Source organism: Lepus europaeus, chromosome 11, assembly GCF_033115175.1.
Source record: "Lepus europaeus isolate LE1 chromosome 11, mLepTim1.pri, whole genome shotgun sequence".
NCBI lineage: Eukaryota > Metazoa > Chordata > Mammalia > Lagomorpha > Leporidae > Lepus > Lepus europaeus.
In genome coordinates, this window is record NC_084837.1 from 102921142 (window position 1) to 102947925 (window position 26784).

General features: G+C 39.2%; 1 protein-coding gene and 1 pseudogene across 1 annotated transcript; both read right to left on the reverse strand.

Annotated features, from left to right (window-relative positions):
• Positions 1-5490: 5490 nt before the first annotated feature.
• Positions 5491-5810, reverse strand: LOC133769628 (cytochrome c, testis-specific-like; annotated as a pseudogene).
• A 522-nt stretch (positions 5811-6332) lies between these two features.
• LOC133769629 (olfactory receptor 2A5-like) lies at positions 6333-7253 on the reverse strand. Its single transcript, XM_062204826.1, has one exon. The coding sequence runs from the start codon at positions 7251-7253 to the stop codon at positions 6333-6335; it is 921 nt and encodes a 306-aa protein (XP_062060810.1).
• Positions 7254-26784: the final 19531 nt, after the last annotated feature.

Here is a 26784-nt window from a genome sequence, read left to right on the forward strand (position 1 = left end):
CTCTAGTAATTTTCAACTAAATATAAATCTGACTTTGAAGACCATTCCAAAAAGATAAATAGGCATCTTAGTCAACACTTCTTGCTGAATTATGTAAATTGATTGAGTGAAGCCAGCCTTCTCTGTAATAAGCAAAATGATCTCTGATGGTTCATTTATGATAACTAGGAAGGAAAGTTAAATCCTACATGAAACTGTTTAGATAAGTGAAAGTAGTTGCAAATAAAAAAAGAAAGAAAGAAAAGAAAAATTAAAAAAGTACAGTGCCTGGTCTCTGTTCCCTATTATTATATAAAGTGCTTTAATATGTTTAGTTCTGAAGAGCAACTCTATTTCCACTCAGGTGAGCTTCCAGGTTCAGTCTGCAAACCTATGGCTTATGTATGACTCACAGGTCTTCACTGATACTTTCTTTTTGTCCACAGAGATGTTTACTTTACCTTGAAAGCTGGTTTTGTCCTTTTCATTTCCTCTTTCAAAGCTTATCTGTCATTGCTCTGTGTTAACCTCAAAAGTCACATAGCTGCTATCTGTGGTGATCAAGCAAATATTTAAAATGTAGAACCGCATATCCAAGAACAAAGCTGTGATGGGAGTAGGGAATTAAAATGAGAAAAAATCACAAATATGGAGGTTATAAAACTGTTGTTTGGGGGTTTAGATGATTAAGCAACTGCCTGAGGCACCAGCATCTAATGTGGGTGCCAATTGAGCCCCAGCTGCTTCTCAATAAAAAGTACTTTTTTTCCTATCCAGCTCCCTGCTAATGCACCTGGGAAAGCAGCACAGATGGTATAAATGCTTGGACCCTGCACCCACAGGGAAGAGCTGGAGGAACTCCAGGCTCCTGGCTGCAGTCTGACATGGCCCGAGCCATTGAGGTCACTTAGGTAGTGAACCAGTAGATGGAAGATTCATCTCTCTCTCTCTCTCTCTCTCTCTCTCTCTCCTCACTTCCCTCCCTCTCTCTCTGTAACTTTGCCTTTCAAAGAAATAAAAAAAAATCTTTAAAAATAAGTAAACAGATACTCTTTCCTACTTGAATATTTTCTCTTGATGATTCTGCACAATACATTGAAAAAAGACAAAATTTTGATATGGGAAGCATTAACTTTCTAGATTATCATTAAAAATCATTAAACATTTACAAGTCTACTTAAAATCTTTCACAGTAAAAAGTGATATAAAAAAGCTGAAATCAATTTTTTTTTTAAATTGAAGACTTTGGAGAGAAATTATTCCAAATTCCTGTTCATACAGGCATATTTCACTCAACCTCTACTTGTGTATTTATAATAAGGATGCACACCAATTCATAAGGCCTCATTTTCAGACACTTTATACTTCTAGATATATTTGCTCATATTGATTTCAGTTCCACTCCTGTATAAACCTAACTATTGATTATGGTCTGTCTGATGAAAACAATGAAGTACTTTTTCCTCTGCCAGATAGTTCTGTGGGACATATGCAGACAACTATTCTGTTTTTTTATCCCCTCCTTTCCAGTTATACAGTTAATTCAAAAAATATGTCTATCCATTCTTTGTCTGTATGATCCTGAGCTAATCTCATTAAATGTTGATAAATAATGAGGACAGGAAGACTAATCCAAGGAGGCCACAATGAGTGTTCAAGTTTCAGCCATTCCCGAAGTTATGATGGTGAGTTTATAATTTCTTAGTGACACTAACTATTCTAGATGCACAGCTAATGAGATTTCTAAATGTGTAGGTGGGAGGGATGAATATAGACGAACTATGGGCCAATTATTACTTTATGTCTGAGTTTCCTATTACAGATGCTATTTTAAGAAGTCTTTCGGGATTGCAAATATGTGTAAAGCAGAAGACTTCATGTAGAAGTGTGTTTACAGATCCATCTCCCAGAAGGAACAATGGAAGCCATGCCTTTCTGCCTCCACTGATGATGACTTTCTCCAGTACTACCATCCAAATAGGAAAGAAGCACAAAATCCTTCCAACTCAACAGCTGCAGATTTTTGAGAAATTGTCACTGTTTTGTAAATATTCTGATAATGTATGAATCTTTAAGATAAAACCAAATATTACAGTCCACTAGTTGATTTGTTATTAATTTTACCAGTATTCGGCCATCTTGCTTTGTGGTCATTTTACTTTCATTATTGGATTCAAATACATTTTATTATTTAGAATCCATAAAATATATATGTAGTACCTAATTAAAACACTGTTATCCACATTTTACCTAAGGTACAACTCAGGATTCAAAAAGCTAAATTATTTGAGAGGCAGATCTATTCAATATGTTATGACTCAACTGAGATGTGAATCCAAGATGATAAGTATCTTAGTGTAAACCTATGTTGGGTTCTCTCCATCCTTCAGTCCCATCATCCTAGAGCACTGGGGAGGTAGGGCTGTCAGGGATCTGTATACAGGAAAGACATGGAAGCTTCCTGGGAAAGCATTTAGTATAAAGGAAAAGATAAACAGATGGGCATATTGGACGATTGAAGGAACAGAATCACAGGAGTCCAACAGAAGAACAGTATGGTGTCACTCATTCGGATTGCTCCCTTTGGAGCAATGCCCTGTAAAACCATGAAATTTTGTAGAAAGGCATAGAGAGGAAGTTACTATGTGGAATCTTTTAGCCATTAAGGTGAGGCCTTCTAACTTTATCAAGAGTTATAATGAATCCTTATGAAAGGGCTGGCTAAAGCATGTGTTTTTGGGCCGTATTAATATTTTTTCTGTTCTAGACTTTTCCCCATTATGTTGGTGCTGAGCCTAACTCATATTGAGCTGAACTCTGTGATGTTTCTGGAAGAAAGCAGAAAAGAAGTAGTCTGGGTTTGAAAGTAGTACCATTCATGTTGAACTCCAAACTTTGTCTTTTTACAGGCTGCATGGTATAGAGAAAGTTACTAAATCACTCCAAAGCTCTAAAACTTTGTTTCCATGTCTATTAAACAGGGAAAATAATATCTATTATGTTAGTGAAAGATGAAGAGAAGAACATTTGTGAAACACTCAGGAGAATTTCTAGCATAAAGCAATACAATTTTTTTCACTTGCCCTCACCCATTGAAATATAGCATTGACTGAACATTATACATATAGTAGAATATACACACATCAAGACATCAAACTAAAAGACAAAAATGAAAAATATTAACTTTATTTCTCAGCATGAGCTGCAACAAATTCAAGACACTTATATGCGATGACATCAGCCATACCTAAAAAGTGACCATCCTAGGAATTTACCCATATCAGTGCAATCTTTTTTAAAATTATTTACTTAATAAGAATGGGCACTCTTTTAAGTCAACAGCAGGAGTCACTGTGTACTTACTTCTCATGTGGGATCTGTCCTTAATGTGTTGTCCAACATGAAGTAATGCTATAACTAGTACTGAAACAGTATTTTACACTTTGTGTTTCTGTGTGGGTGCAAACTGATGAAATCTTTACTTAATATATACTAAATTGATCTTCTGTATATAAAGATAATTGAAAATGAATTTTGATGTGAATGGAATGGGAGAGGGAGTGGGAGATGGGAGGGGTGCGGGTGGGAGGGAAATTATGAGAGGGGGGGAAGCCATTGTAATCCATAAACTGCACTTTGGAAATTTATATATTTACTAAATAAAATAAATAAATAAAAAGAATGGGTACTCTTTAAAGATTTTTTTAAAGATTAGAAAATTTTTTGGCTGAAGGAAGCCAACTGGTACTGTAAGGTGGATGTCTAAAGATGTCCCATCAAAACTCTTGCAGGCCGGCGCTGCAGCTCAATAGGCTAATCCTCCACCTGCGGCGCCGGCACCCCAGGTTCTAGTCCCAGGTGGGGTGCCGGATTCAGTCCCGGTCGCTCCTCTTCATGTCCAGCTCTCTGCTGTGGCCTGGGAGTGCAGTGGAGGATGGCCCAAGTCCTTGGACCCTGCACCCACATGGGAAACCAGGAGAAGCACCTGGCTCCTGGCTTTGGATCAGCATGGTGCGTTGGGCGCAGCAGCCATTAGGGGGTGAACCAACGGAAAAGGAAGACCTTTCTCTCTGTCTCTATCTCTCACTACCCACTCTGCCTGTCAAAAAAAATAATAAATTAAAAAAATTTAAAAAAAACCTTTGCAAAACTGTCGTTGTTTGATAAGAGAAATGAGCAGGAGATTGTGGTGGCGACAGAATACCTGGTGAAGATTTCCTGGACAATTTTCTGCTAAGGCTTTTGCTAACTTTCTCAAGACATTCACCTAATAAGTAAATATTTTTGTTCTTTGGCTTTCCTGAATGTCAATAAGATAAATGCTTTGGGCATCCCCCTAACTATTGAAAATCTTTGCTCATGACTAGTCCACTTTTGATTTGACTGGAGCACTTTTATCTCTTGGTAACTATTGCTTTGATCATGCTTTGTGTTGAGAATCATACTAATAAAGCCATATTTAATATCCTGTTAACTATTCTTCACCATAAATTGATTGTTTGTTCTTGCTTCAATTTGTAGCAGAATACATGTTGCTCTGACAGGGGCTCTTTTAAAAACCATATCTTACCCTTCTTAATTCCTCAAACCAGATCCAGTTTAAACATGCTAAACCGGTTAATGTAAGTGTAGTTTTGGTGCACAAATTTTTAAATTCATGTATAATGTTTCATAATATACATTTTCCATGAATATTTTGAAGACCCTTTGTATGCTTGCCCCTTATAAAGAGGAAATATAATCTGCTTATTACAATTCTGGAACTCAAATATTGTAGCAATTAACAAACGTCTCTCATACTCTGCTCTTTCTGTAATTTATGAAAATATATATCTTTGTTAAAAAATAAATAAATAATAAAATAAAAATATATATCTTGATATATATTTCAAAATATATATATTTGGTATAAGAACCATTCCTCAGATGTGTTAGAACACATTTTTAATGATACAAATGTTTATTAACATACTATTGGTTTTATTATATGTCACTAAAAATCAACAATCACTTTTTCCTAGAAATATTCTCAAGATAAAGTCAACTAGTTAACTTCATTTTCTGTATTTTTTTACCTAAATTTCCTTTAAATATTGCTTATAGTAAAAGCCAAATAGCTAAATAAACACAGAAAAATGAAATTTAAAGTAAATGTCTTTTAGATTTGTATTTAAATTAAAGAGAAATAACTATATGGAAACTATCACCATCATTAATATCAGTTCCTAGGATTATAAAATATTTTGTGTGTGCTATGACTATGGAAGCACAATAGATTTCAATTTCCTTCCTTTTCATCTTCCATCTTGATCTTTCTATACCCTTAGTGAGCAAACACACATTCATATTGGAATCCATGTGATCAATCCACTACATCAACCTTTATTTTAAAGCTTTATATTTTCTATAGGTTGATCAAGAAAGATTAAATATAACTTTTTCAAAGACTCAATATTTGAAATTGGAAAATTATCTCATATAAACTACTATTTTTGAAGCTGCAATAGCATTTTATGAAGACGTGGCCAATTTTAAATATTGAATAAGATCTTCTCTCTCAGTCCTCTTTTCAAGACCAGCAAAGACCACTTGATATATCCATGGATATATTTCTTTGGGTTCTCCAAATATTCCCTTAGAGTATCTTCTCTCCAGACAATACCTTTCTTATTGTTTGCATCAGAATAAGAGAATCCTTGTGCTTGTCCTGTTTTTCAGTCAAAGAGACTCCAGAGATTTGGACCAGTCTTATGTTTTGCACCTTTTTCTAATGTGCGGCACTGAGCACATTTATGAATAAAGATCTTTTTGCCTGCTTCAGTATCTCCCATACTGTTCTGCCAAGGAACCAGAGGGATAGTAGCTCTGCCTTCCTCCTCCCCTGTGCCGCAGACAGGCAGGAGTCCACGACCGGAGTTCGATGCTGGTGGTTCTGCAGCAAGGTCTTCATGACCAGTGCAAGTCTGGTCACCCATGTGCTTCTGGTGGATGCCAAAGTGGAGAACACATTTCTTCATAAATCATCTATTCCGGTTACCTTTTGAGGAGCTTGAACTTTTTGATTAGTTCTTGTTCAAGCATGTTTAAATTGATATAGAATGTATGACATTCAGTCATTGTTTTTCTGAGTCATTGGTAAAAATCCTGAATGAAAACCTCTATTTTAAATGTGAGTAAAACTAGCCTATATTTTTCCTTTTTCCCTTCCCTTTCACAGAATTTGATCAATATATATCTTTAAGTTTAGAAATCTCAGTGATGTGACTTTAGGCATTTATATTACCAATCCCACAAATCCCAGAGACAGCAAATTTCCCACCTTCCAGGATACCTGTCTTCTCTCACCTTGATGCCTATTTCCACAGAGCTCTCCTCAGGGCACCCTTGACTTCTGCATTCCTCAGGCTGTAGATCAGGGGGTTCAGCATAGGATTGAAAAGGCTATAAAAGAGAGAAAGGATCTTCTGCTGCTCCTCAGGGTGGTTGGATTTGGGGGTCATGTACATGACAATGGCACTGCCAAAGAAGAGCCCCACCACACAGAGGTGGGAGGAGCAGGTAGAGAAGGCCTTTCTGCGTCCCTCCCCAGACTGGATCTTCAGGATAGCAACCAGGATGCACATATAGGAGACTAGCACCAAGCACAGAGGCCCCACCAAGATGAACACACAGGCTGCAAAGATGACCACTTGGTTGAGCCTCGTGTCAGCACAGGCCAGCTTCAGGACCGACAGGATTTCACAGAAGAAGTGGTTGACTTTATGAGGCCCACAGAATGGCAACCTCAGGATGAGAACCACATGGACCAGGGCCAAGATGCAGCTGCAGGCCCAGGAAGTCACAGTCAAGGTGATGCAGATTCTCCAGCTCATTATGGTGAAATATTGCAGGGGGTGGCAAATGGCCACATACCGATCATAGGACATCACCACAAGAAGGAGACACTCAGTGTGAGCAAAGGCCAAGTACAAGAAGGTCTGCATTATGCATGGGGCAAAGGAGATTCTATTTCCATTGTTCAGAAAGTTTTCCAGCATCTTGGGGACATTGTTGGAAGCATATGAAATATCCACTATGGCCAGGTGTGACAGGAAGAAATACATGGGGGTATGTAGTTTGGAGTCTAGACAGATGAGCCCCAGGATGACACCATTTCCCAGCAGGGTGAAGGCATAGAAAAGGGAGAAGAGGCTGCAGAGGAGCATCTGCATCTTTGGGCTGAGTGAAAATCCCAAGAGAATGAATTCTGTGACTGATGTCTGATTTTCTGTCATGCCCTCACCACGGTGGCAGTGGGATGTGTGCTGAGGAGCAAAGAAAGTGCTGGATTAGTCGTTAAACGGAAGGAGAGGGTGTATGGGGTGCACTGTGTTGACTCAGTCAGCCATATTTTTCAGCCATTTAATGTGGAAAGAAAATTCAGTTCAGATAACTAGTGTAAGTGAACATGGTGTCATAGAATATTTCTGTTTCTACAGAATTATTGTTTAACTTTAATTGGAGGACCTGCATTTTTACTATCATGATTGCAGCCATGGATTAATTGATTTTCTTGATTGACTAGCCATTTTACTTTTGAGAGAGGACCATAGTCATCCATTTCTCTAAGTTATTTAATTTTCATATTTTATTACCATTTTCTCTTTATTGTTTGATTTTCTTTTTCACAACATCTGCAGAGTACACTGCACATAGCAGGAACTCAACAAATGATCCTAGAGTAGATATATGAAGGGAAAATGGAAAGAATGAGGTTCCATTTGCAATTTTATGAAGGTCTGTTCCTTCTCTGTTTACTAGTGCTAGGGATTTAGCAAATGAAGATTTAAAATTTTTACTTCCCAGCAAATATGGCCATTTTATACATCTAGATATGAGCAAAGGGTGACATCACTGATCTGGCCTGCATTCATACAGGTAATTTCTGATAGATGTTCAGGATAAGTGGCTGGTCTTGTAAATATTTAACAGTGTAACATTCCCACAGCCCCCCCCCCCCCCGCATTCCAACTCCTTGTAGAGTTGCTTGGTAAAGTGATTCACAGCATTTGGACAGTGCCCAATTAAGTGCTAAATAGATGGGTGGAAGCATAGATAAATTAGAAATGATATCCAGGGGATTGCATTGTGTCCAGGGGCCGGTTAATGTCCTGGCCTGAAGTGCCAGCATCCCATATGGGCACCGGTTCAAAACCCAACTGCTCCATTTCTGATCCAGCTCCCTGCTGTGGCCTGGGAAAGCAGTAGAAGATGGCCCAAGTCCGTGGGCCCCTGCACCTGTGTGGAAGACCCAGAGGAAGCTACTGGCTCCTGGCTTTGGATCAGCTCAGCACCCGCCATTGTGGCCAACTGGGAAGTGAACCATCAGATGGAAGACCTCTCACTTTCTCTCTCTCTCTCTCTCTCTCTCTCTCTCTCTCTCTCTCTCTCCCTCTCCTCTCTGTGCAACTCTGCCTTTCAAATAAATAAATTTAAAAAAAAATGATATCCAAAGGAATGCCACAGGTGTTAACCATGTCTTTTAACCCTTTAATTTTCTTTGCTTCCATTTCACTAACCATATGACCATAAGGACTAGAGAAAGGGAAAACCTAGACGTTCAATTGATGTAGGTACATATTAAAGTCAATGTATCATTCACCACATGAAGCTTATAAATCCATTCCTGCAAATGCCTATCCTATCTTAAGCCCTGAAAATGGTCTTTCCATAAAGTGACCATGTTTACTGATCTCAGGAACTCTTTCTTACTCCAGACCCCAGCTTCTCTAAACTACCACAAAAATTTCCTTCCAAAAATCAGTTACTCACTGTGTTATCAGCAATGCTCTTGTCTCAAAAATCTGATTAGATGTAGAGGGAACTGCAGAGAGTCAACGGAGCTTTTGCATGTCAGAGCCCACAATCTTGCTCCATCCAGCAGCTGCTGGAAGAGACTTCCCAAATGCAGCAGTTGTCACTTCTCATAACACAGGCTAACGATAGGAATAGGGTCTGCCCACTGGGAAAACCAGTATTAAGGTTTCCTGTCCAGGTCGTTTCTACCCAAATCCTCCCAGATTGTCCCAGAAGGTCCCTGTGGGGACAACTCACACTCCATATCTAGCAAGAGAAGCCAAAGTTGTTTTCTTTTTGTCTCCATTCCTCTGGCCCTGGGGAGGAACATTAGGAAGAAAAGGAGTTGGCAGCTGATGACTTAATACCCAGGTGGATTCACACACATGAAACTCTTGCAGTAATAACAACATACACACCCCTTGGGAGCATCTTGCAAATTACCCTCCCCAGATATTTGGATGATTTTGGTTCACAAATCTTGGTCATATCCAATATGAGCTAAATGGAGCTTGTAGGAGGCTGTGCATCTTTCTTATGAAATAATGGCATCAACTTCCCCTACTCCTTAGGTAATTCTAATTTGGGTGTTGCTCGATAAGGAAAAGAACTGCTCTGCCAAACTTTCCATGCTGTAGTGGGAAAGATTCTGAGACCTCCCCACATAGCATTGAGATCTGATAAGGGGGGTGTGTAGTAGGTAAAGAACAACAGAAACCAGAGTGTAAAAGGTCTGGAGGAGGTGCTGTAGAAGTCCTAGTGAACAGAGTGTATGTCTAATTCAAACCTTCACTATGAAAAAAGCATACAATATATAATAAAGCATAAACAGAGGAATCTATAACCAATTATTTCTTTTTTTTTTGACAGGCAGAGTGGACAGTGAGAGAGAGACAGAGAGAAAGGTCTTCCTTTGCCGTTGGTTCACCCTCCAATGGCCGCCGCGGTTGGTGTGCTGCGGCCGATGCACCGCGCTGATCCAATGGCAGGATCCAGGTGCTTATCCTGGTCTCCCATGGGGTGCAGGGCCCAGGTACTTGTACCATCCTCCACTGCACTCCCTGGCCACAGCAGAGAGCTGGCCTGGAAGAGGGGCAACCAGGACAGAATCCGGTGCCCTGACCGGGACTAGAACCCAGTGTGCGGGCGCCGCAAGGCGGAGGATTAGCCTATTGAGCTGCGGCACCGGCCCAATTATTTCATTTTAATCTTAATTAATGTTTAACATTCGATATGATTTGTAGATACAAGTATAAGAACATAATAATATTCTTTTCCTCCTTCCTGTTCCCACTCTCCTTCCTTCTTTCTTTCTTTTTTTTTTTAGTTTTTGAGATAACATATTTTAAATTTAGATTACAATAAAAAGGCTTAACTTCACCAAGTAAGAAGTTTCACAAATAAAGATCAAAAAGACCCTCGTTTAGTGGTAATCAAGATAATAGCTTTAAACAATTAATGAATATACATACAGTATTATGTTAATTATTCATAATACCTTTCAGTGGAGTAGAACTTATGATAATATAACATCTAAATATTTCTTATGTGGTGATAATACTTAAGTTCATTTAGACTTTAAGCCATTTCCTCTCAACCATTTATGCACAAGAATAATTTTATGCAGACTGCAAGGAAAATACTTATCCATTACATTAGTTTGTACTCTATTAGTTACCACAGATTAAGTAAAATATATGGTAGTTAGTATAATGTTTTTTCAGTCTTCATCCATCCTGTTATGAAAGACAAGATTTGATTCTTTTTTATGGCAGAGTTGTATTCCACAGTGTATACATACCATATTTTCTTTCTCCGGGCATTATTTTTTTTTGGCTGGAAAAAGTCTCCAGGCATTATTTGATGGACATCAGAGTTGATTCCATATCTTAGCTGTTGTGAATTGAGCTGCTATAAACATTGAGGTACAGATAACTCTTTCATATGCTCATCTTATTTCCTCTGGGTAAATTCCCAAGACTGGGATTGTTGGGTCATATGGTAGATCTATTTTCAGCTTTCTGAGGAATCTCCATATGGTCTTCCACCATAGGTATACTAGCTTGCATTCCCACCAACAGTGGATTAGGGAACCTTTTACCACACACCTTCACCAGAATTTAATGTTTTTTTTTTATTTCTGTATGAGGACTGAGTTGAGATAAAACCTCATTGTGGTTTTGAAGTGCATTTTGATGATGGCTAGTGATCCTAAGCATTGTTTCATGTCTGTTGGTTATTTGAATTTTCCCTTTAGAAAAATGGCTGTCCTTTGCCCGTTTCTTAACTGAATTGTTTGTTTTGTTGTTTTTGAGTTTCTGAGCTCTTTATAGAATCTTGGAATTAATCTTTTATCAGTTTCATAATTTGCAAATATTTTCTTCAATTCTGCATGTTTTCCCTTCATTTTGTTAGGCGTTTCCTAAGCTTCTAAGCTTCCTAAGCTTTCCTAAGAAGCTTCCAAAAGCTTCTTAGCTTAATATAATCCCATTTGTCTCCTTTTGCTTTGATTGTATGTGCATCTGGGATCTTTTACAAGAAGTCTTTGCCTATGCCATGGCTTGCAGAGTTTCCTCAATGTTCTCCACTAATAGTTTAATGGGATCAGGTCATAGAATTAGATCCTTGATCCATTGTGAGTTGATTTTTGTATAAGGTGTAAAGTAGAGGTCTTTTCTCATACTTCTGGATGTGGAGATCAAATTTTCCCAATACAAAAAGTGACCGTCTTTGATCCAGCAATTGATTTTGGATTCATTGTCAAAGATTAGTTGGATGTAGATGCATAGATTGATTTTAGGGGATTATAGATTATATTCTGTTCTATCATTCTACAATTCATCAGTCATAAGCCATCTAGTCTTGGGGTTTTCTTTGTTAAGAGGGTCTTTATTAATGACTCAATCTCTGTCTTGATTATCGGTAAGTTTAGGTTTACAATGCCTCCGATGGGAACATTTCATGATTCTCTTATGTGAATGTCAGGTTTAAGTGTATGTGCGTGTGTGTGTATTTAAGTAGGGATGTGGGGAACAGTTGGGCAAAATTTTGGAGATGAACATCCAGAACAAATTTATCAGTGCACATTTGGTTGCTATGAGACAGAGATGCAAGTTGTTAACATGTGAGGCATGTGGTTCATGGTTAATGGATGTAAGAAGATATATCTATGTTTTTAGATCACAGAGTTTCAAGGATTACAATAAGGAATACTGTATGGGTAGAATAATAAAACAAAAGGAATAATTGTATCAAAAGCCTCTGAAGGAATGATAAGAAAATATTGGAAACTATGTAAAATGTTTTAAAAAGTAGTCGAACAGATGGATGTTTTGTCCAATAGTTAAGAAAATGATTGAGACATGTGTGTTCCCAACTGAATACCTTGGTTTGATCTGTACCTCTTACTTCAACTAACCACTATTGCAGACTCTAAGAGGCAGAACTGATGGCTCAAATATTTGGGTTCCTGGCGCCTATGTGAAAGATCTACATTAAGTTTCCAACCCCCAGCTTTGTGCCTGGTCATTGCAGGCATTTGAGGAGAAAACCAAAGGATGGGAAATTTCTCTCTATATTAATCCATCTGTCGGTTTACCTATCTATCATCTATCTCTCATCACTCTATCTATATCTCGCTGCCTCTCAAATAAATTACAAAAATAGTTTCTATTAACAGTGTAGCTGAAGCACTTAACAAAAATAGATTGAATTTAGTGATGACATAAAACTAGAGACTTAAATAAAATATTGCTAATATGTTCATCCAGTATAGATACCTTATAGCCACAATTATCCACACATACTTAATAATGATTTGTCTTATTCATTTATTAATTTACTCATTCAATTGACATTTGTTGAGCATATGCTATATGTGAGACACTAGAGATGCAAAACAGTAATAAGATTTTCTCTCAGTCTTCCAGGAGTTTAGGGATTTGATAGAAACCTGCACATTATACCATGGTAATAAAGGAGGGTGTGGCAGATTGCTATGAAAGCTGGTTGGGAAATGCATCTCCATATATGGGAATCTTAGACACTCTTCAGGAAGGTATAGGATGATAAGGGCATGACAGGATGTACCATAGATGGTTTCTATCAGATGACCACAAGGGCCAGAGAAGGGCCAGGCCAAAGCCAGGAGCCAGGAGCTTCTTCCCTCATGAGGTAGCAGGGACCCAAACACTGGGCAATCTTCTGCTGCTTTCCCAGGCTGTTAATAAGGAACCGGATCAGAAGTGGAGCAGCCTGGGCATTAACTGGTACCCAAATGGAATGCCAGCATTGCACATGGAGGCTTTACTTGCTATACCACAATGCTGGCCCTACCAAAATCTTTTCAAATCCATATTTTTTCATAATATCTGTCTTCCATGAACTTTTTGAAGCCCTCTCAAGGCAAAAATGGTAGAGGCTTTCAAGCAGGAGCTTTATGGAAACAGAGGGGTGGAAGAAGAATTTCTGAGAAATACTGTAATTGCAGCAAGTTGAACCGAGGCAAAGCAGCCAGGTCAACTGCAGCGATTCTGTGAACAAAGGAGCGACTTTCTGTGGTGGTTGTGTAAGTAATGCTGTAGATCTAAAATATGCAATCAGAAGATATACAACTCAGTATGTGTTAGGAAACATAAAGTTATTTGTGTTGGGATATATAAGAAAGTACTCTGCTTTGTTCAGGGCCCAGAATTTGATACAAAACTCTCTGGACCTGCGTGCAAGAATAAATGCTATTTCCCTGTTAAGGGCCCTGGTGTCTTGCGACTCTGTCCAAGATTGCCACTACAGGTCCACAGTGTAGACTCAAAGAGAAGAATAAAGACCATGGCATATTCAAACACAGGAGTGTCATTATTAGATATTCATTAACATTAATAAAAGATTCCCAAAACAAAATTGCATGTCTGTTAATTTTCAGCTTTTAATAAAACAATTATATGCACCATTGACTTCACAACTGGACTACTGGAACTCATCGAAGAGTTTGGCAAAGTAGCAGGATATAAAATCAATGCACAAAAATCAACAGCCTTTGTATACACAGGCAATGCCAAGGCTGAGGAAGAACTTCTAAAATCAATCCCATTCACAATAGCTACAAAAACAATCAAATACCTTGGAATAAACTTAACCAAAGACGTTAAAGATCTCTACAAAACCTTAAAGAAAGAAATAGGACACCAAAAAATGGAGAAATCTTCCATGCTCATGGATTGGAAGAATCAACATCATCAAAATGTCCATTCTCCCAAAAGCAATTCATACATTCAATGCAATACCAATCAAGATACCGAAGACATTCTTCTCAGATCTGGAAAAAATGATGCTGAAATTCATATGGAGACACACAGAAGACCTCGAATAGCCAAAGCAATCCTGTACAATAAAAACAAAGCCGGAGGCATCACAATACCTGATTTCAGGACATACTACAGGGCAGTTGTTATCAAAACAGCATGGTACTGGTACAGAAACAGATGGATAGACCAATGGAACAGAATAGAAACACCAGAAATCAATCCAAACATCTACAGCCAACTTATATTTGACCAAAGATCCAAATCTAATCCCTGGAATAAGGACAGTCTATTCAATAAATGCTGCTGGGAAAATTGGATTTCCACGTGCAGAAGCTTGAAGCAAGACCCATACCTTTCACCTTACACAAAATTCACTCACCATGGATTAAAGACTTAAATCTACGACCCGAAACCATCAAATTATTAGAGAGCATTGGAGAAACCCTGCAAGATATAGGTACAGGCAAAGACTTCTTGGAAAATACTCCGGCAGCACAGACAGTCAAAACCAAAATTAACATTTGGGATTGCATCAAATTGAGAAGTTTCTGTACTTCAAAAGAAACAGTCAGGAAAGTGAAGAGGCAACTGACAGAATGGGAAAAAATATTTGCAAACTATACTACAGATAAAGGGTTGATAACCAGAATCTACAAAGAAATCAAGAAAATCCACAACAACAAAACAAACAACCCACTGAAGAGATGGGCCAAGGACCTCAAGAGACATTTTTCGAAAGAGGAAATCCAAATGGCCAACAGACACATGAAAAAATGTTCAAGATCACTAGCAATCAGAGAAATGCAAATCAAAACCACAATGAAGTTCCATCTCACCCGGTGAGAATGGCTCACATTCAGAAATCTACCAACAACAGATGCTGGAGAGGATGTGGGGAAAAAGGGACACTAACCCACTGTTGGTGGGAATGCAAACTGGTTAAGCTACTATGGAAATCAGTTGGAGATTCCTCAGAAACCTGAACATAACCCTACCATACAACCCAGCCATCCCACTCCTTGGAATTTACCCAAAGGAAACTAATTCGGCAAATAAAAAAGCCATCTGCACATTAATGTTTATTGCAGCTCAATTCACAATAGCTAAGACCTGGAACCAATCCAAATGCCCATCAACAGTAGACTGGATAAAGAAATTATGGGACATGTACTCCATAGAATACTATACAGCAGTAAGAAACAACGAAACCTGGTCATTTGCAACAAGATGGAGCAATCTGGAAAACATCATGCTGAGTGAATTAAGCCAGTCCCAAAGAGACAAATATCATTTGTTTTCCCTGATCGGCGACAACTGAGCACCAAAGGGGAAACCTGTGGAAGTGAAATGGACACTATAAGAAACAATGACCTGATCAGCTCTTGTCCTGACTCTATATGTACAATGTAATACTTTATCCTTTTTAGTATTTGTTGTTGTTGTTGTTGTTGTTCTAGTACTAGTGGTTGAACTCTGTAATTAACCCACAATTATTCTTAGGTGTTTAAATTTTAACTGAAAAGTGATCCCTGTTAAATTTAAGAGTGGAAAAAGAGAGGGAGGAGATGTACAATTTAGAACATGCTCAATCGAGAGCGGCAAGATGGCGGAATAGGAAGGGAGCACATTGATAGTTCGTCAAGACACACGTTAATATAAGTGGAGATACTGCAGGGTCAAGGAAGAGTAGGGGAAGAAACAGCAGAGGAAAGTCTTCAGGAACTAGTAATTCACAGTGGACCTGCGTGGAGAGCGTGTGAGCCCAAGTTCGGGACACCAGCGGCAGACTCAACACACCAGCGCTGGAACGCGAGGTGAGCCGAACCTCAATAGCGGGCAAGTGGAAAGAGGAGACTAGAGGGAACGAGGCTTGAAACTCCGTGGGGAAAAGTTCACCAGGCTAACTAGAAGAGAGAGAGGAAAAAAAAAGTGACCGATACGGACACGAGTTTCTCTCTCTCCGCTCACCTCTCAAAGGCGAGAAAGACAAAGAGCAGGCGCCACTTTGGACATACGTCATAAGCAGGGCGACCTCAGGTCTGCACCGGCCCTGAGCCTAGCAGAAAAACCTGACTCTGGGGGGAGGGGTGAAATAACAGGAGAGTAGCATCTAACTTGGCAACCCAGTGGGAGACTGCAGGAGAATTGGAGCCCACACTGAGGGCAGCAGAGATTCCCTGTGTGGTCCTTGGGAAAGAGCTTCCAATCTCTGGCTCCTGTGGGTATATATAATTCACTTGCTAACTACCTCCAATTACGTTCAGCTGTGCGGAATTACTTCCCTTATGAATCAAAAAAAAAAAAGAAAGAAAGAGAGATTTACCACGCCTAACCTGGGAGTGTCATCTTTGACACACCCTCAACCCTGAGGAACCAAACACAGCTCTCAGTCCACACTCATCTCAAGCCTCTAAGGCTCCACCGAAAGCAGACAGTCCACTTAATATAGAGCCATAGTGTAACAAGAAAAAACACCACAGTGAAGAAAACAAATATCTCCAATATGCCAAACAACAAATGCAAAAACCGAGGTAACAAGAACAAGGAAGACACTATGACGCCCTCAAATGGAAAAGACACCCCAGTTCAAGATTATGAAGATGAAGAGATAGAAGAAATGCAAGATGCGGATCTCAAAAAATTGATAAGAATATTAAGAAGTTCTCAAAAACAAATTCTTGAACTACAGAAATCCTTAATGGACAAGATAGAAAATCTCTCTCGTGAAAATGAAATATTAAGGACGAATCAAAATGAAATGAAACAACTAGTGGAACAAGAAACTGAGATAGTGACGAGAAATCATAATGAAATGAAGAATTCAATAGATCAAATGACAAACACATTAGAGAGCCTTAAAAGCAGAATGGGCGAAGCAGAATAGAGAATATCAGACTTAGAAGACAGAGAACAGGAAAGGAAACAGGCAAACCAAAGAAAAGAAGAAGAAATTAGAAATCTAAAAAATATTGTCGGGAATCTACAGGATACTATTAAAAAACCCAACATTCGAGTTCTAGGAGTTCCTGAAGGCATGGAGAGGGAGAAAGGATTAGAAGGCATTTTCAGTGAGATACTAGCAGAAAATTTCCCAGGTTTGGAGAAGGACAGAGGCATCTTAGTACAGGAAGCTTATAGAACCCCAGGTAAACATGACCAAAAGAGATCCTCACCACGACATGTTGTAATCAAACTCACCACAGTGAAACACAAAGAAAAGATCCTAAAATGTGCAAGAGAGAAATGTCAGATTACTCTCTGAGGATCTCCAATTAGACTCACAGCAGACTTCTCATCAGAAACCCTACAAGCTAGAAGGGAATGGCAAGACATAGCCCAGGTACTAAGAGAGAAAAACTGCCAGCCCAGAATATTATATCCTGCAAAGCTCTCATTTGTGAATGAAGGTGAAATTAAGACTTTTCATAGCAAACAGAAACCAAAAGAATTTGTTGCCACTCATCCTGCCCTGCAAAAGATGCTTAAAGATGTGTTACACACAGAAACACAGAAACATGGTCACCAATATGAAAGAAGGTAAAGGAAGGAAACCTCACATCAAAAGATCACAGGAAGCTCAATTTCTCTTTGACATAGAATTAAACTCTGATGCTCTGTTAAAGCAATACGTTAAAGTAATCCATTATCTTCTCTTGATGTCTGTTAAATTTTAATTGTTCAAAAACAGCTGAATTTTTATTAAGAGCTATGGGTTATTAAATATGTGCTTATTTTCAAAGATTTGAATAATCACCTTGTAACAAGATCAAATTTGGTCTATGTTATGTCATGATTTTAAGGAATCTTATTTCAACCAGATATTTTGGATTTTGAGCCTTCTTGGCATTCTTCAGAGGCATTCAAAAAATCAAAGTTTCAAACAATCTGGACTCTAAAATTTCCAGTAAATCTTGGGCATTGGTTTCTCCAGTTTGGGCCCAACTGAAAAAATGGAAGCACCTGTGTCTCTCATATTATAGAGACACCAACTAATCAGGCTATTTGGATTATATTAGAAGTACTGTCAAGATGTGATGTGGTACCAAACTTTAGTTTCTATAATGGAAAATGCTATTAATACAAATGTTTGAGAATTAAAAGTCTAATGATCTTGTGTTACTAGACATGAGCGTTATCTTAATGAGAAAGCCCCAGAGGCTTAAAGGGTTAAATACTTGTAAAATCCTACAGGTGCTTTCAAAAATACTGTGAAGTAAGCAAGTGCCTCTTGTTGGTTGATGAGTTTATAATTTTAAACATGGCAACTTAAAGTCTTTTGTCATCCACGGTTATATATGATTTGCTGCTCATAAAACTAAAATGTTGTTGGTTCTGTGTTTAGCTGTCCTCCTATAGGTTCCTATGGACTTTTTCCAGCCACTTTTATTGTATTCAGTACTTTGGGATGGCTCTGTAAACAGATGAAGCCAATAATGTATTAACAGTACCAACTGAAAGAAAGTATGGTTAACTGAGGTTACTAAAAAAGCAATTCAAATCAATTGGCAATCTACAAAAAGAGTTAAAGATTTTAAAAGCTATTATTAAAATTGCTATATTGGTCTACTATGCTATGTTATATGTGTGTACATATTGTATGTCCACATGGGGAAATTTTATTAAGAGTTTTATTTTAAATGGCTTATAGATAAGATTGTCCATAAATTTAAGCTGCTAAAATCAATCAAAGATACATTTTAATGTGTGACCTGAATCTGTGTATCATATGTTTTAAACTTGTTGGTAGAAAGAAACTAAAAACATTTTATATGGTTGTGCTTAAGTTTACTGGTTAAACAAACTACACCATGTTAGATATTGAAGAGGTGTTTTCAAATACATGATTAAAATTTATAGAAGGCATTGGACCTTCTGGTAAATGTTTTCTTAAGTTGTTATCTAATGGTTGAAACTGTTTGCTAAGTATTCATGTGATATTGCTATTGTCAGCAAGCGATCTAGGACTTGCTCCCTCATTTCTCTATTCTAAGCCCAACTTGTTCTTTCATTTCTCTATTCTCTTCAAGGTAGGAAACTAATTCTATTATGAAGGAATCTGTAGGACGCACAATTTAATCTTTAGACCTTATAAAAGAAATGGCTAACATTTTCTGTAATAGCATAGCCAAAATAAGAACTTAAATAATAATCTCATAGCTAGATTCACTTCGCCATCAGCAAAGTATACAGTAAGTTGAAAAAACCTCCCTTACAGACCAAAGGGAAAGAAAGTTTTAAAGTGAGAATATAATTTTCCTCATGGGCATTGTCTACCTTAGAAAAACTACTACAGAACATGCCTGTGACTATAGACTTGTAGTTCAGGCCACCGAAGATTAGAGATGGGACACGGGCACTCCCTTGACTTGCATCCTCTGGTCTGCTTTAACACAAACCAGGAGGAAAAGCAAGCTAGGCATCAGAAGCAATGGGTGGCAGGCCTATTAATGGCTGATCTGTACAGTGATCTGCCCTTAAGGAGACCCAACAGGCCAGTCCACTGCAGTGGATTTCAATGTGGTAAGCCTGGGCTTCAGCAGAAGTCAGCTTGTGAAGAGCCCTGGCAGCTCTGCCAAGAGTTGGATCACTGGAAATGGACCTGCCCTGGAGTCGAAGGATGCCCAGGTCAGAGCCACAGATCTTATTGGCTCTAAGCTGAAAAGCCCTTCACTCAGCCCAACTTCCAAAGTGACCACTGCAGCTGAGGGGATGGCCAAGTAGGGTCAGCAACATTGCAGGCAGAACTGTAAATTTCTTGTTAGAGATGCCCCCTGCCTTTACCTGGCCAGCTCTCCTCCCAGGCCAGCCAAGTAATGAAAGTCAACAGAGTGCCTTCCCCTAGGAGGTTCACACCTCCCTTAGGGTGTAACCCATGTGAAGAGATAGATAGGTCTGGGCCTCTTAACTTACAAGGCCTAAAGCCCAACAGATTATTATCAAGCCCCTTCTATCAGGTTCTATTTGCCTCTCAATCAGAAAACTTAATTGTAGCTTAGCACCTTTCTTAGCTCCTCTAATAATGACTCTGTCCTTTGTTCTAGACCCTGTCTAGCGCACTTGGGCCTCATTCCTTTGTAATCATAACCTCTACTCTACCACCAATGGCTCTACTCCCAACCTGTGTGTACTGATGGTCCTCTTCCCCACTTAATGCTGTATAATTGTTCAGATCTGGTTAATGCCACTCTTAGGATCATTGGTTACTATCCTCACCCTGTCTTTTATGACCTTGTCTAAATATGATCAGAGTCGGCAAACTTGGAAGGCTTCCATAGCCTTGGCAACTGATGACGACAGCCTAGGGTGATTACTTGCGCCATAAAGTAGAGTGTCATTTTGGTGGGTCAACAACAGGAGCCACTGTGCACTTGCTCCTCATGTGGGATCTCTGTCCTTAATGTGCTGTACATTTTGATTTAATGCTATAACTAGTACTCAAACAGTATGTTTCACTTTGTGTTTCTATGTGGGTGCAAACTGTTGAAACCTTTATACTAAATTGATCTTCTGTATATAAAGAGAATTGAAAATGAATCTTGATGCAAATGGAAGGGGAGAGGGAGTGGGAGAGGGGAGGGTTGCGGGTGGGAGGGAAGTTATGGGAGGGGGAAGCCACTGTAATCCATAAGCTGTACACTGGAAATTTATATTCATTAAATAAAAGTTAAAAAGAAAAAAAAAAAGAAAGTGATCCAGGAGAGACTGGGAGACCCATGGGGAAAGAGAGGCTAAGGAGCAGATTTATTTGTTTTGTGAATTATCAGCAAAATGGCTTGAGTTGCAGCTGGTAAAGTGATACAGATCACAGCGTTCTAGAAGAAGGATGAGTCTAAGACACCAAAGAGATGGAGGGCTGCGTTATGAATATTAATACTTCTGTTAACAAGGCCTGACTGTGCTTCCTTGTGTTGAAGCCTCTGAGGAACTCATGTCTCAAAATGGACTTGAGCAGGCTCCCTGCTGAATCATAACCATCTGAAAGCTGATAAATTGCTCTCTTCTGGGAAAAAAAGTGAACTTCAAAGTGGACATTCCCCACGAGTGGTAATTTAGATGTTTAAAAATAATACAAATGAATTAAATGAAATATGTTTAAAAAGACTTGATCCAGGAGGAAAACATACCTCTATAATTTGTCACATACTAAAACAGAATTAAAACCTTAACCATGGATTGAGGAGAGGAGTCAGAAAACTTAGAATGCCAGACATATATACCCATGTATGAATTCAGTGAGCAATGGGTACATGCTGTTTCTAGTACCTAGGTCATGAATTGGACTTGTAGAGTGAGAAATACAAATATACAAAGGACCAGTTACACAAAGATGAGGTGGGATAAATAGTAGAATTCTAGTTAGGTCTGTGGGACTCAGAGTCACAAACCCCCCTCCCCCGACCATGTACCCTCCTACTAGTTAGTCAAGGCACCTGCCTTCCCATAATGAGCCTGCTACATCAGGGATCTGAGCACGTGGGAGATAAAAGGGGATGGAAAGTGGGAGAGCACTCTCCTTTCAGCTTTAGTCCTCCGTTAGAGGTACTGTGTCCAAGCTCCAAGGGAGCTTTTCAAGAGTTTCTTTGTCCTCCATGGACCCAGCTTAGAAGTAGCATTCTCATTTTCAGTCTTTCCACTGTAGAAAGCACTTGGACTTATGGCTCTAGTCTGGGCTCCTTTCTGTTGCATATGGGCCTAGAATGGACTCCTCCCACTGAGGTATTGTTTTTAGTTTTTCTCTTTCTTCCCTAGTTTGTCGACAGCTTGTCCTGTTCCACTTGCTTTCTCTGTGCAGGGTGGTCTACATTCTCCCCTGAATGTATGTTTATTCTCCCACTGCCAAATAAACTCTGTTCCTATTTGCACACCAAAAAAAAAAAAAAAAAAAAACATGCTCAATCAGACTTGCCGCAAATGGTGGAGTTAGGTGCCAGGGGATTCCAACACAATCCCCCAAGGTGGCATCTACCAATGCCATCACACTAGTCCACGTGATCAATTTCAGCTCACAATTGATGGCTCTGATAGGTCTAAGAGTCAAAGGGATCACACAAACAAGACAAGTGTCTGCTAGTACTAACTGATAGAATCAAAAAGGGAGAGAAAGATCCAACATGGGAAGCGGGATACACAGCAGACTCATAGAATGGCAGATGTCCTAAACAACACTCTGGCCTCAGAATCAGCCCTCAAGGCAATCGGATCTGGCTGAAGAGCCCATGAGAGTATAGTAGGCATGGAAAGCCAAGATATCATGGAAAAAAAAGACCTAAATGAATGATCTCTGTGAGTGAGATCCCAGTGGAAAGAACGGGGCCATCAAAGAAGGAGGTACCTTTCTCTGAAGGGAGGAGAGAACTTCCACTTTGACTATGACCCTATCGGAATAAGATCAAAGTCAGCGAACTCTAAAGGCTTCCATAGCCCTGGCAACTCATGACTAGAGCCTAGGGAGATTACTGACGCCATGAACAGGAGTGTCAAATTGTTAAGTCAGCAACAGGAGTCACTGTGTACTTACACCCCATGTAGGATCTGTCCTTAACGTGTTGTCTAATGTGAAGTGATGCTATAACTAGTACTGAAACAGTATTTTTTATACTTTGTGTTTCTGTGTGGGTACAAACTGATGAGGTCTTCACTAATTAGATACTGAATCGATCTACTGTATATAAAGAGAATTGGAAATGAAAAAAAAAAAACAACCTGGTGTTAAATTGGAAATTGCATAGAAAATTAATTAATTTTTTTAAAAAACTATTATGTAGGATCTCTGTCTTTAATGTGCTGTACATTGTTATTTAATGCTATAATTAGTACTCCAATGGTAGTTTTTTCACTTTATGTTGCTATATCGGCAAACTGTTGAAATCTTTACCTAATATGTACTAAACTGATCTTCTGTATATAAAGAGAATTGAAAATGAATCTTTATGTGAATGGAAGGGGAAAGGGAGCGGGAAAGGGGAGGGTTGCGGGTGGGAGGGAAGTTATGGGAGGGGGGAAGCCATTGTAACCCATAAGCTGTACTTTGGAAATTTATATTCATTAAATAAAAGTTTAAAAAAAAAGAAAAAAGAAAGAGAAGGCATTGAATATTTTTCTATCAGGAGAAATGTGTAACATGCTTTTCCTTTTAAAGGGATAATTGAATACTTCTACTGGTTTAGGGAAATTTGTCCATGTTTCCCAGAAAAAAACCTCACAGAGGTTGAGCACTGATCAGGTGTTTTCATTTGACTAATACCTTTAAGATAAAAATACAATCTGGCCGGCGCCATGGCTCAATAGGCTAATCCTCCGCCTGGGGTGCCAGCACCCCAGTTCTAGTCCCAGTCAGGGCATCGGATTCTGTCTTGGTCGCTCCTCTTCCTGTTCAGCTCTCTGCTGTGGCCCGGGAGTGCAGTGGAGGACAGCCCAAGTCCTTGGGCCCTGCATCAGCATGGGAGACCAGGAGAAGCACCTGGCTCCTGACTTCGGATCAGTGAGTTGCGTCAGCTGCAGCGCACTGGCCACAGTGGCCATTGTGGGGTGAACCAACGGAAAAAAGGAAGACCTTTCTCTCTGTCTCTCTCTCTCACTATCCACTCTGCCTGTCAAAAACAAACAAAAAAAATACAATCTATTTTCTTAACGATAATTTTGAGAATAATGAACATTCTTTATAGGACACTACAGAGTGAATGGCCCAGTAATGGGATACAAGTTTAAAACGAAAATTTTCTTTTTTTAAAGATTTATTTATTTATTTGAAAGGCAAAGTTACAGACAGGCAGAGACAGAGGGAGAGAGAGTTCCTCTATCTGTTGGTTTATTCACCAAATGTAGGCCATGGCCAGAGCTGGGCTAATCAGAAACTGGGAGCCAGGCACTTCTTCCTGGTCTCTCACATAGGCAGTTACTGGGTACATGTACAAGAGCTGGCACAGCTGTTAAAAATTTCTGAAATGGCACTTGCCCTCTCTCAGCTGATTGCTGGGCACTGTTGTCGGGGAGTAGCTGGACAGGAAGGAATAGAATGCCTTCTTTTCCCTCTGTTCTGTCCCCCACAGGTTTCCAGGCTAGATTCACACTAGGCTCTCCTGAAAGCTATATTGTGAGTGGCACAGGCTGCTTCAGTGATCTCACCTCACTCTCCAAAGCTGGCGATCTCTCAGGCTCTTGGCCAATGGGTCCTGTGTTGTGCCCATGCTTGTGCCGAGTGCTCACATTCTGCATGTAGATCCACAGGTCCCTCTTCCTTTCATAGAATTGCAATGCAACTTTTTCGCTAACTCTCCCATGAGAATGCACTCTCTCCAATTTTCTTTTTTCCTTCAGAAAATTTACCCATTTTATTGATGCATTGCAATTGTTCTGCATTTTACCATATTACATAGAAAAAACTGAAAATACAAGCTACTTTGTAAAACCAAAGAAAAACATTGAATAGACTCTTTTCCCAAAGTTAGTATTACATTTTAAATATCTATTTCTTTTGTTAGAATGATTATTTTGCATACTCCCTAAGTATGTCTGTGTTACAAACATAGCTCAGTAATTCTCAGAAACTATCTGTTTCTAGAGGCCTGCTGTAAAGTAAGCACACAACCAGAAAAGGGAGAAAGCAAAAAAAGCCCAAATTGCACACAATAACTAGCATATCAAATACATTTAATAAAGTAGGAATTCCATTGCAATATCAAGGATTCAAAGCAGAAATAGTAGCATTACATATAATGTACTGCTACATGTAGTGAGATTATTTTTCAAGCTGAATCGAAACCACACATTATATTAAGTTTAGCAACAAACAACCATGTAGACATGCTGCACCATTCATCAGGTTTAAAAAAAAAATCAAAATAGGAAGCAGGCTAGGGCCATTCCAGTCACTGAGAGGCAATTTCATTTCCTATCCTAAAACAAACCATCTCATTTAGCATATTTTTGCATATGAATGCTGAATTAAACAACACACATTTTTGTTCTTGCCTGGCTAAGGACATCAAGCTTAGGCCCTCTAGTAGACAGATGAACAATCACAAAAGCAGGCTCAGAATGGCCAAAACTATTTGAAAAGGAGTTCTTAATCCTGGGGTTGGTATTCCAGCTGAGCACACAATGGTATCACCTGCTGGGAACTATTAAAAACTCAGGAGTGATCCAGCACCTGGATGAGACTGGAGTGGCTATCCTTAACTCTTCTCCACTTCCTCTCTTATCTAGAAGGGGAGATGATGGAGATTCAAGTTCTGAGAGGACTTAAAGCCTTAAGCTGGTTTGAGGTCAGGCCACTGTGACCCTGGCCAGCTGCTCACTAAATTCTTGGGGCTTCCCCCATACTGTCAGGGCCAGCAGTGTTTTAAGCCCCAGGAACAGAACCTAAAGCCACATTGAACACATACACATTTGGAAGGTACAGGTGAATTTTTATCTTGGTAAATCTGAAATGCCAATTTGCAGACTTAAACAGAAAATTTCTGAAGTTTCTGTAGCCACAGTGCTAGTCAGGTGACTAAGGTAACAAACACAAGCTCTTGGTATTATCTTTTTGCACCGAGTGAAGACTTCTATCTTAAATGGCATCTACTTTTTGGACTCAGGGGCAGGGGTGAATTGTCTTCCTGCATCTCACTTTGTACAAAAACAATAAGTCATGTCCCTTGCAGAAAAAAGATAAGGAACAAAAAATGTTTCCATTAGGAAATAGATTTGCATTTGAACAAGGAAGTCAAAATGTGCTTAGCAGAAAGGAAACACAAAGATTACACACACTGACCAGAAACCAATTTAACACTAGCCACAGAAACCAGACAAACTGCTTGGCTATCTTGACCAATATGATGCTGAAAACACAATTTAGTGTAACCAGCTCGCTCTCTCTCTCTCTCTCTCTCTCTCTCGCTCTCTCTCTCTCTCTCACACACACACACACGCACACACACAAACACACACATTCTGGTAGGCTGTACTGACGACCCACCCCATCTTGGAGGCCCTTACTCCTTACAATGAAGAAACTCCAAATACTTTGACAGCTCCTCGGTGTTCAACCCAGTACAGAACTTACTGACCAGACTCCATGAAATCTCCCATCTCATCCCACACCTCCTTGATACTATCTCCATATAGAACCAGTCCTATAATTATCCCTCAAATAGACGATTTTCAGCTCAAATGGAACACATCTATATCTTCGGGTTAACCTCTTCTCTGTATCATTTAATAGGCAGGAATGTACCCAGACCCAGTACCTTCTACTTGGCTAAGATCCATGCAGGAACAGAGAGTACAAAGACAATTTCACAGCTTGAAGGGCCCCAAGAATATACAAGTTGTAAGAAAGAAACGTCAAAAGCCCCAATGATTCCACAGGCTATGGTTCCTTCTTAGTATCCTTCACTAGTTAGTAAACCTTGCTGTGAGTTCCTTGTCACCAGCGGTACCACAAACTCTTCCTCATAGTATGAGGGCCATGGTAAGCAATACAACAGGCTCTTTGGTATAAACACATCTGCTATATGATTTTTTTAAATAAGCAGATAGTTTACAGTAATGTCAATTATTTACAGGAAGGACTACCACATAGGAAAAAAATAAATTGCATTCTAAAAGTGATTGCACATACTTTTTAAAAAATGCATACTTAATATTGGCCTGACTCCTCTCACCTGCTTCCCAAATTCTA

Coding starts and splice junctions, on each gene's coding strand:
- LOC133769629 (XM_062204826.1), bottom strand. CDS start 7,253: ATGACAGAAAATCAGACATCAGTCACAGAATTCATTCTCTTGGGATTT.